Source organism: Sinohyriopsis cumingii, chromosome 14 (assembly GCF_028554795.1).
Source record: "Sinohyriopsis cumingii isolate HCF-2022 chromosome 14, ASM2855479v2, whole genome shotgun sequence".
Classification (NCBI taxonomy): domain Eukaryota; kingdom Metazoa; phylum Mollusca; class Bivalvia; order Unionida; family Unionidae; genus Sinohyriopsis; species Sinohyriopsis cumingii.
Genome location: NC_142974.1, coordinates 31,576,630 through 31,588,737, shown reverse-complemented (window position 1 = coordinate 31,588,737; position 12,108 = coordinate 31,576,630). Strand labels below are relative to the sequence as shown.

General features: G+C 35.6%; 1 protein-coding gene across 2 annotated transcripts in view; it reads left to right on the top strand.

Annotated features, from left to right (window-relative positions):
* The window catches only part of LOC149783517 (uncharacterized), a 99,211-nt gene that overhangs the window by 1,268 nt on the left and 85,835 nt on the right, over positions 1–12,108 (top strand). The window contains exons 1-2 of one of the 2 annotated variants that reach the window (XM_089931760.1): positions 5,936–6,024; positions 10,377–10,601. In XM_089931760.1, coding sequence (XP_089787886.1) covers positions 10,459–10,601 — 143 coding nt within the window. In that variant the 5' untranslated portion in view covers positions 5,936–6,024; positions 10,377–10,458. Of the gene's footprint in view, positions 1–5,935; positions 6,025–10,376; positions 10,602–12,108 lie in introns of those variants that run through there. The other variant, XM_089931759.1, reaches the window with a different exon arrangement.

Genomic DNA, 12,108 nt, shown 5'->3' with positions numbered 1-12,108 from the left:
TCATATCTTCTTGTTATGCGTAGATCTTGGTTTTAATCAGATTGATTTCATGGAAAGAGATCGATACAGTAAAGACATCATGCTGTTTGAGGCGGGATTCTCGCTGACGTGAATGGTTTCGTTTAGTGCATCCTAAATGCGGGACGTTTGCCGAGCCTGTTTCTGTGTCTAGAAGTTGTTTAACTCGCAAAGTAAAGAGAAGAGGGTGTTCCGAACGCCTTGAAATGGTACCAATCCTGCCACGGTACTACATCATAAGAACGTGCGCCAACAAATCATAGCCTGTTACGGTTTTAAAACAAATCACAATCTCTTTTTGATGACAGTTTAATTTACGTGTTACTAGTATGCGACTGAAAAGGCCGAATACACTCGGCTTCGATGTATTATGTCTATCAATATTTTGTATAACTCCCGATACATGATTTTGTTAATATTTTTGTAAATTTTATTCATGAATATAAGTTCTATTTATTATTTATTGCTAAATTTTGTGCACGTATATAGGTTCTATTTTTAGATATTGAGTGACAAGATTGCTTAAGATCTATACATAGCTATAATCAAATTACTATTAATAATATTAGTGGCAGTAAACATGTTGACGAGTTTTAGGTTTGTTTCCCATTTGACAGGTCGGTCAGGTGGGTTCTTAGAAAATTAAATAATTTTCCATTGGATGGGTTAGTCTAGGTGGTTTTTTTTACATTGTGGGATATTTGCGAATTGTAAAATGTGTTTTAGCAAAATTCGTTTCCACCTCTTATACTTAATGCAAATTTGTGGGGCTTATTTATCATCATATTGTTGTAACATCAGTTTTCAGACATTTACATAATTATTAATAAATAACTTATTTGTTGTTTTACAAAACTTCTCGGTTTTGCTTCTTTATGTTACTGATTATGACCACGGCGCCATAATAACGTGCCACGAGACAATTAAATTGAACTGTGGTATGATATATTCAAAGTTTGCTTACTTCATGTTATTTAACTCCCATACAAAATGTATAACTAACAATGGAGCGCATGGTCGGGAGCAAACAAATATTCTCCGCGAGCAAATTTAACAGAGCAAATGGACTATGCATTGAAAGGTTTATTTCTCTCTAGGTTATGACCTAATGGCAAATGACATTGCAAAGTAATATATATATATATATATATATATATATATATATATATATATATATATATATATATATATATATATATATATATACCACTTTTAAATGAAGAGCTCTATACCTGCATCACCCTATCGTCTGACGTTTCTTGCTATAATATTGATGCAGCCGTTGTGTTTTACCTGAATAAACATGTCAGATAACTGGAGAAATTACGATGTTCCTGGAGCACAAACTGATATGCTTGGTATGTAGCTGTGCAAAAAATAGATCTATTTGTCACCAAGATAGGCTAAATGGAATTCATTATGTAAACATGCTCTGAAATATCTTTGCGCCTGCGGCAACCATTGCAACGAAATCATGAGAGCGGTAGAGCGTAGAATATTAATATGGATGTTTTGTAGAACATCATGTATTATTTGGTACAGGGCTACGTAGTATTAAATTGGATGGGATTAAAGTGTTATTACAGTTAATGATATTGAAAAATAAGAAACAAAGCAAAAACGTTTTTAGCACTCAAGTGTACATTACAATGTATAATTGTGTGGGTGAAAACGTTGCTTGCGTTACATACATTTAATTGTAACGAAACTACACAATGCATAACTTAAATTGTAAATATACATATTTAGCAAGAAATATCTAAAATTACAGGGAATATTGATGAAATTATTACAGATATAAAATCATCCATTTTTAATAGAGTCTTAAATATGTATAACTATAATATGTGCTTGATTAAGAGTTGTGCCTACCTGATTTTTGTCATGATTTTAAGAGGCAAACAAGATGTGTACTTGTCACTACTTGAATATAAGTTCCAGATCTGGGTTTTTCCATAGGATGTCTTTTACATCGCATGTCAAGTACAACTTGTGTAGAAAGAGATCTGGCAAACAATTATTCATTCTTATTAAAAGATCAGTCTGTGGAATCATTTCTGTTGTGTTCATATGCAATTTTAGAGGAATGATTTATTTAAATTATTTTTTGGACTTACAAAGTGTTCATTGACTTTTTAGATTAAACCATTACTTTGGGAATATAAAGGACTCGTTCAAAGACACTCTGGATTATATCAGCGATACATTAAGACATGCAAGACTATTGTAACTCATTCTGGAAATTCTGTACTTTTCGACTTTTGACATTTAAGATATTTTTTAAATTTTAATTCTCAACACTGGAAGTTCTTCTTAAATTTTCACTTTAAAACTTAGAGAATAAATTATTTATTGATTTTACTAAGCTTCTTGGTTTTGATATTTTCTGTTAAATGGTTTCAGACCAATACTGTCATAACATTTACTATTAATGAATCCAAGAATTTTGAGAAAGATTGTATATTATGAAGATTAATATCTCCTTGTTCAGTAAAGAAAAATTTAAGTTAGTTCCATAGATTTAGTCTTAGAATTCAATAGAGACTACCAAGGACCACGTGATCTTGATTCATAATTGCATTCATATTACTCGTGGTATAAAAGCGTTCTTCTCCGTGTTATCGCTGATTGTGGCCGGTTTGTACTTTGAAATTATGAGACAACGTTCTGAATATAGACAACAACAAAAATGAAAATACCACTAAATGATAGTAAAATTACGTAAAGGACCTTGTGCACATCACATAATCCTTCAAAAACCTTTAACCTTAAACGTTTGCTTACATTTAATATGGAATGGTTTGAAAATGTTGAGCATAAGAAATCTTTACGTAAAGTAGATGTATAAAACATTGTCCTCTACAATGACGTTACTTATTTGAAGTAAAGAATATCTCTCAAAATCATAATGTATCTGGTATTAAAGTACATACATGCTCTCATTCATTGGTCAATGCTTTATGGCTGAGGAAGCTGTGTAGCGTATCAAGAACACAGGTTTAATAAAGTCGAAAAATAGGCTGCACGTAGCAAGACGTATGCATTCCCTGATCATGCATACGATAAAATATTTTCTTAACGTAGGCCTATAGAGCAAAACAATCACCAAAGGACTGATCTTTGATAGACGTTCCTTGCACATAAGTAACCAAACAGTATTGGACGCAAATATATCCTACATTATTTTCATTACTCAGTGTATGAACTAAAATCAACTAGGAATGGTAAACTTGATAAAAAAAAATTAACGCACACTTAAAAATGTCCAGATTTAATTCTATTTTTCTGATGCAGTTCAGTGGGAATTCGCTTTCCGCACCTGTAAATGCAGCTCAGAATATAACATCATTCGAAAGCTCGATTTTTGAAACATTCGTTGTGCGGAAGTTAAATAAATTATATCTAGGAGTGTATAATATTGTTCTATGTTAGTAATACATAAAAGTCTCTGACGGAGCGAGGGAACTGGATTCTGACACGTTGGAAAGTATTGCTTAAATTCAAAGGAACAACGACTTTGATGATGTCAGCCTTATTTCCCCTTACCCCACCGACAACATCACATAAGTTTTCAAATTGAACGACAACGAAAATTGATAGTCAAGAACAGCTGGCGATGAGCGACGCAGGGGAATAATTCTGTGTTGAATTTCAGAGTAATTTAAACAAGACGTTGGAAGAATTCTTTATTGAACTTTTTGAATCAGCAATAGTGACACGTGTCATGATGGCTGGAAGGAAGTATTCTGGAATGACTGTCATTCGAACTGGACACTGATTCTTTTGTGGTTATTGAATATGTTTGTTTTGTTTTGCTGTAATTTAACCGTGTTTTAGGTGATGTTTCTATATTAATATGAGCGCGAAAGCACATGGCTGTGTTGTTGTTGTTGTTGTTATTGTTGTAGGGTTTAACGCCATTTTTCAGCACATGATAGGCTATACATGGCGGCCAGTATTAATGGTGGAGGAAGAACCCGGAAAAACCCGGAAAGAACCACTGACCCACGAGAAGCTACCGGCAAGCTTTCTAACATATCCACATTAGCCGAATCCGAGACTCGAACTCACGCAGACAGAGGTGAGATGGCAGTGATCCGTAACGGAGAGCGCTTTAGACCACTCGGCCACTCGGGGCCCCCACATAGCTGTGAAGGTATGTGTTGTGTAATGAGAAAACACATTGACAGTCATTTTCGTTTCGTTAAAACTAAGCTTTTATTTCAAATGTTAGCAGACTTAGTAACCCTAGTGTCATAGCTTTGGGTCACGTGATTATATATATAGTATGATGCGATGTGGTGTGAAGACGTCCTTTGCAAGTAATGCAGTGTAACTACCCAGCCAGAGTTCGCCGAACAGGAAAGGGCAAGACCTGGAATCTCCAAATGATAGTGACTACGCTCGCACAAGAAGCACGGAAATCTTGCTATCATGACTTTTCAAGAATACATATAGTAGTTTAAGATTTCTTTTCTCATTATTTTTCCCTATTCGTCTCTTTGTCGATCTTCAGTCAGTGACGACCACCGACAGCGACTCAGTCGATGACCAATTCGGTGACCAAGAGACAGCCTAGTCGACGACTCAGCAACTCAGTCGGCGACCCAGCAGACGACCATGTCGACGAAACAGTCTGGGACTCAACTCAGCTGACACAGTTTGCGACCAAGAAGACGACCCAAACGACTACTCAGTGACCCAGAAGATGACTTGGTCGACGACATAGATGGCGGCCCAGAGGACGATTCTGTCGACGACTCAGTCTGCGACCAAGACGGCAACATAGAAAAACGACCCAGTGGACGATTCATTCGGTGACCCAGAGTACGACCTAGACGGCGAGTAAGCGGCGATCCAGAAGACAATCCAGTCGACAATTTAAGTTGGTGACCAGGAAGTGACAAGAAGCCAGGAACACGATGGTATCCCCATTGGGTAGAAATCTGTCACACTCTTGAGCGCCACTCCTTAGACATACACAGCGTGGTATCAAGATCTATCCTTATGAACCCGAGATAGCGATACTTCGGGTAGTGTAGCCAAGTGAGTTCCGCAGTGATACGTAACATATTAATATATAAAGTTATATGGCAACCTAAGTACTTCTCAAGAAAGCGCATACTTACTTCAATAATCTGGTAACGTTCAAAAAGTACATTTTGAATTTCAACAATCAGAATTTGTCCGCAATACGTAGGGTAATGACCACAAGGTGCGTTAATCTTTTATACATGTTCGAGGCTCCATTATCTGGACATTATGCCGAGTCATTCGGATTTTTTAAAATTTAAATTCTGACTGCAGACTGATTATAACTGATGTCATGGCCTCATTATACGCGTGCTCTTTGCGTACTGGTCAATGCCATTCAGTTCTATGCCATGTAGATGTACTGAGTTCTTTTGTTTTACGTCCTATTTCCTTACAACTGATAATAATTTTTAAGAATCTTTTTCTAATTATTTATTTTCCTTTAAAATTTTTAGCATTCTCTTTTTGATATCTTAATTATTAATGATGTCTTTATATGCGCATTTGTATTGACAAAATTGATACAAACAATTGGTAATGTTTCATGTGTTCATACACATTTTTTTTACTCTAATAAAAATAGTATATCTGCAGGTTGTATCTCTTGTTGTTTGTCTTTGAAGCTGTTGTTAGTGTTGTCATTTTATGGCATATTTTATGCCCCGCTTTTTATTAAATATGTACGATCTGTCCGCATTTAATTTGTTATGATCATTTTATTTCATGCCCAATAAATAGCTTGTATAACAGCTAGTGCTTTATGTTATCGAGCTTACTGACGTAACGATATAGTTGTATCTTATTTCTTGTATCGAGTACGGTTCCTGAAATCTCATTATACGCACCGGATGTATCGTTTCTTCGTTCATGTTGTGTAGGGAAACGGATATTGGACAAGACTTAGTTTTGGAGATGCTGTGAGCTGTTGATATAGTATCTACTTGTACTCACTCCGTTGTTACGAATTTCCATGTATGTACATTGGTACAAAAATAGGTTGATTAATATGAATTTGTAAGCAGTTACAGTTCTTGATTCAACAACAAATTATTCTTTTCTTTTTTTTCAAATATTGGTGGTACCTACTTTCGCGAACAGGGGCTCGTATCGTTGCATAGCAATAATTAGTTATTATGTAGTACATGTACGACAGGTAAATTGTAAGTAACGAAGTTCTATGTTTGACCCAGATTAGTAAATGGCCACCATTGTAAAAGTCCATAATGATCAATATTTTTTGTCTGGAAGTTTCTTGATAACAGTTAAGGTGCAGATCATTAAATAATCAGGATAGATAACTCTGGCTAAGCAAAATCAGTATTAAGGTATTATATTTTAAATCAACAATATACATTTATTTTAATTGAGTAAATGTGCATACATGACCTGTATGACTTTTACTTAATTACCCCTACATGGACAGGGTACTAATATGAGCCTATTTGTATCAATGGAGTTGCCAGGTGTAATTCATACTCAGAACTTGTCAGCCTCCTGTCAGCAGTTCTGATCATGTTCCTTAAATACAATCAAAGAAATTAAATTGTTCTCCTATTTAATACTAGAATTGGGGTGTATATTAACACTGAAATGCTGAAATGCACTTCAGTTATATAATAATAATAATAATGAGGGCTTTGTAAAGCGCCTAATCTTTAGAAGCTCTAAGCGCTATACAACATTAGACAACATCTATAACATAAAAGAAACATATATAATGATATTGTTATAGAAAACAAACACCATGAAATTAGAAAACAAAATCATGCTGTAAATATTTAAGGTAGGGAACATTATTAGGTCTTTAATTTTTAAGAGCACTCTTGAATGGGATCACTGTGTCTTGGTGTCTAAGTTCAGTGGGCAATTCATTCCTGTTTGCTGGGCCCTGATATGCAAAAGAACATCCATATTACTTTGTTTTCATAGTGGGAATAATGAGTATACGATTGTCAGAAGAGGAGCGTAAATTTCTTGCAGGTGTATACACATGGGTGAGGTCAGATCAGGGCCGGCGCTACTATATAGGCAAACTAGGCAGCTGCCTAGGGTGCTGATTTCAGGGGGCAGATTTTTTAATTTTTTAATTGTTTATAAATTTTTAAATTGATATTTTTCGGGGGGAGGGGCGCCAGAATCTAACCTTGCCTAGGGCGCCAGATAGTCTCTCCGGGTCTGGCGCTGGCCTTGGGTCAGATAGGTATGTTGGACTGGAGTCCATCAGTGAAACGTAGCACAGAGAACCAATTTCACTAGGATTTTAAAACAAGGAGTACAGGACTCCCAGTTTGGTAAAAATAGGAGTCCCACCATCAAAAGTTGCAGTCCTTTCTTTCCTACAGAATTAACACAGATGTGAGTGCATCTACTTTTAGATAGAGAGGTTTCTGTAGTGTAATCACTCACTTTAATATAGCTTCATTACAACAGTTCCATTGACAGGATTTAAAATTTATGGTTTATTTATTTGTCTACGTCCTTGTATTAATTTTGGACAATGGTTAAATAGTATCTAATTTGTTTGTTTTTTCCCCCCGTATTTTCGCAAATACGTGCCAAGTCGGAAAACAGCTAAGACCTTAAAGCACATCTCGCAAATTCCACAACATAGCATTGTTCTCTATGTTTCTGACCTGCATAATTTGCAGTTTAAATTTAAATCTTTAATAAAATAATACCTCGGCTTTGCTTTCAATGATTGGTATATTTTTCTGAAAATATTTGCCCGATGATGTACTAGAACAGACAATCTAATTAACTGGTACATCCCGTACTTAGCAAAGCCCTCCATTATTTACCGTTAGGCCTACTGGTTCACTTGCATTTTCAAACTAATTTTATGATGAAATAGTGTACAAGAGGTAGTTAATATATATCCAGATCACCGATCTGATCTTAAAAAACGTTTTATCATCAAAGGATATCATGCAGGAAATTGATAGCTGCTACCTTACTTGAGAAAGGGTTAATGGTCAATCATCTATCAAAACATAATGCTTGTGAATGGGCAGGAGTTTGTTTGTCATTGTATTTGATATCAAAATTTGGCCTAAGTACTGATCTGTTGATGAATACATTTCGCTACAAACACTAGAACTAACCGGGTAAAGGCAAGGGATATTTAAAAAAAGTATGGTAAGTCACTGTACCTGTTAAATAGCTCTTGTTGTCCATCAGAGTGATACTGAATTTTGTCAATCCAAGTAAGGATTTATTCCAAACACTAAGCTAGGCATCACACTTTCTTACACTTAGCTACTGTTCTATCTGAACTATCAATTCTAGCAGCTTTAGCACTCTTCTTAATCTTGTTACAATCTTTGTAAGTTTGCCGTTTAACCCCAAAATTCTTATCCAGATTTACAAATGGCATTTTGTCTAAGTCTGAAAATGTCTTGATTCTCGTGCACTACTTTTATTCCAATACATTCGGAAATGAGCACAATAACAAAAGCTAAAGTTGTTTATTTGATGTACTTTTATAGATGACCACATGTACATCTCTGGGTCTTTCTGACTCTGAATTCAATCACTGTAAATATCAGTACCTTTTCCCACCCGGCCGCCAGTCAATGCCTTTGAACTGGCCGCCCAGCTATTGCATCATGTTCTTTTTGATGTACTCTTATAATGGCAACATATATGTACATCAAGGGGTCCTTCACTCACTGAATTCTGTCATTGTAAATATCAGCACAGCTAATTGATCAACACATTTTACCACAAAGCCGGTGGCTGATGCAGGATTGGCAAGTCTTTGAATTTTGCCGCACACCTATTACATGCTTACGGAGGACTCCCGCCTCTGTAATTTTCTGCGTTCCAGATCAAAAAATGGTGTCCAGATATGCGTAATTAAGCGTTTCTGAGATCTCTGATGACCAAAGAAAGGGTGAATTCTCAACAATGCAGAAAGACCTTTGGAATTACTAAAATTAGCAATGAACCCAAAGAAGACTATGACTGCATTTCAAACATGCTGCCAGTCATGAATGAATTCAGTGATAATGAATACATTGCTATGGCATACCAAGACCAGTACAGAAATTTCTGTAGTATTGATCTGTTCATGTTTCTAAACAATGATGCTATGTCCTTATAATGCAAATGAAGAATGAGACTGAAAGTGGAAATGGTTATTATGTGAATTAATATGACAGATGATCCAAGAGAAAATTTCACATGTAATGAAATTAAAACATTTTGTATCATTTAATAAATTTTAAAACATTATGTGAGCTTCATACAGTTGTACAAGTGAATATAAAAGGGGCTTTAAACATTTATCCCCATTGCTTTCCAATGTCTTTTTTTTGGCGGGGGGGGGGGGGCAAATTGTCCCTTGTTGTAGATTTGAATATCCTCGTTTTCATTTAATCTCAAATAAAAGCATAGACCAGCCAAATCAAAGAATCTAAATGCATGTTACTATTAATTGTTACAATTTCACATGTCCATGTGCTCAAAGAAGGCCCCCAAAAATCAGTAGTAAATTAAAAGTTGAGACAGTACTTAACAGTACAGATGCTAGACGGTGAAGGGGTGGATCAGAACTATATAGATTGGCACTGACAATCACCAAAGGAGTGCACAACTCTAAAACTGGCCATCAGATCTGTTAATATCACATATCTGTTAATTATAACCTTAAGACACAGTTATACTGTGTTCAATTTTGGTCCAAACATTGACATTCTGTTTACTACATAATCTGTTTTTGAGCCTGTTGTAGACCAGTCTTGTGTTTTTTATGATGGGCCTAAATTCCAAACTCAGTTTCAACCAATGCACATCATTTAGCATTCTGATGTTGTCTTAAAAAGTGTTTATATGTTGCTCTTTCAGGAATGCATGTACTGAGTGCATATTTTGCAGATTGTGATAATAAGATGCAGTTTAGAACATATCAGTTTTCCGTTACTTCCATTTGTCTGTGTGCTTAAATTAAAACAAGGCAAGATACATAAGATCTAGGGTATTTGCTTTAGATAAATTCCCACAATTTTATGCAGGAAACAATAGAATTAAATATGGTAAAAAATAAACTACACACCTGTTTTAGAGGAGCATTCTCAGTAGCTGCCAGAAGGAAGTTAATAAAGCTTCTACAATAACAAATTTGAAAAATTGTTGTTGTTGACTTTTACAACACTAACATTTTTTATTATATTGTTACATTTGATTTGCCTTGTGCATCTAAGTTCTAGCTATAGAGGTATGCATGTGTCATTGCAGCTGTTTGAAATTTATGTAGGCTTGAAATGTATTCTTCTCACTACAGACCTCTATACATTTGTTACTTTCAAATTTTCCTCTCATTACAGATGGATGCTAATTAAATTGCGGCAACCAGTCAAGATGGGTACAGATTAAAGATTAAAAGGAAATAAGGGTTGCATACAGCTGATGTTTAGCAATGGCATGAAGATGTCCAGTACAACTATAAAGACAGACATAGGAAGCAAGGTCTTACCAGGAGACAAAACAGGACTGCCTATTGAGATCTGGCGAATGATTTTGTCTCAGCTGTCAGCACAAGACCTTTGCAGGTGTGTCTCAATCACAGCATAATCTTATTGATATAACACAGACTTGAGACCTCTGCAGGTGTGTCTCAGCCATAGTGTAATCAGAGATACCAGCTCCCACTAGGTCAGAGAAGCTCAGAGCATTAGCTCATCCTTCTGAGTAAAAAGAAAACTCCAAACTCTATCAAAATATTAGAAACTCTGATATTTCTGGCTTTCAGATATGTCTCAAATTGTTTTGCTTTTTTGTATCATGAAGCAGAATTCTTTTGTTGATTAGAAAGGCATCAGAGCCAATAAGCTGACATAAAGCCCTTGCTTCTATTGGTTGCATATTAATGAATTCCTCCATTTTCATGTCTCAGATTTAAATCTTGTGTTTAGTCTACATTGCTTTTATTCTGTCGTTCGCTTCTTTGAGTAAAGTCATTGTCTGTTGGTTGTTAACTATTGAAATTTGCTCAAAATACCATCTCTTTTTTTGGAGTGAAAACAGCGAAAGCACAAACAGAAATTTTGTGACAAGTTCACCAAAGAATTTCCTGGCATCACAAAATTTAGACTTGGTGGTAGGTTTGTATTTTGCACTTGGTGTAGAACCAATGTTAAGATGGATTGGAAAAGCAGATTTTGAGAGATAGACAAAAAAAATCAATACACAGGATATATACATGTTCTCAAGAGACTCACAGCTTTATTTGAAAGCTGAAAAGTTTGATTTCACCTGAAAATGATCTGTCAGTTATAAATGAAGAAATACTTTTTACAGCGTCTCTTGTCAAAACTAATCTGCACCTCGCCATTACTAACAAAGCCAGGCCTGTGTTTTGCACTGTCTCCAGATTTGGCTATTGCCAAGAAATACAGTGGTGCCAAAACAAAAACCAGTGCAACTATTAAAGTATTGACCGAGCATCTTCATGATGCTTCCGTTAGCACTGCAATAGATGGCTGTACAGATTTGATTGATATAAAGTTCAGTTGCTAAACTCTGCCACTCAACTATGCCTCGATTTTATTTTCTTGACTGTTGGCATCTCTTTGTAATCTCGTTAGTATGAGACAGACTTGAGACCTCTTCGTGTGTGTTTCAATCACTGTGTAATTTGATTAGTATGAGGCAGACTTGAGACCTCTTCATGTGTGTTTCAATCACTGTGTAATTTGATTAGTATGAGAGAGACTTGAGACCTCTTTATGTGTGTTTCAATCACTGTGTAATTTGATTAGTATGAGAGAGACTTGAGACCTCTTCAGATCTGTCTCAATCACAGTGTAATCTTGTTGGTATGACACAGACATCAGTTAAACTCAACAGAATGACAAATGTAGTGGGTCAGTTTTCCTTTTGAATCGGCAAGGCATATGTCAGTAAATATTTTTCAATGGAAGATGAACCGCTGCCCAGTCTTCCAATGTGGATTTAAATGATTACATTTTTGCATATCTACACATATTGTATGGTGGCTGAACAAGAGTTTGTCCAACCAAATGGACCACTTGGTGCTTTGGGCTTTAGAATATCAAT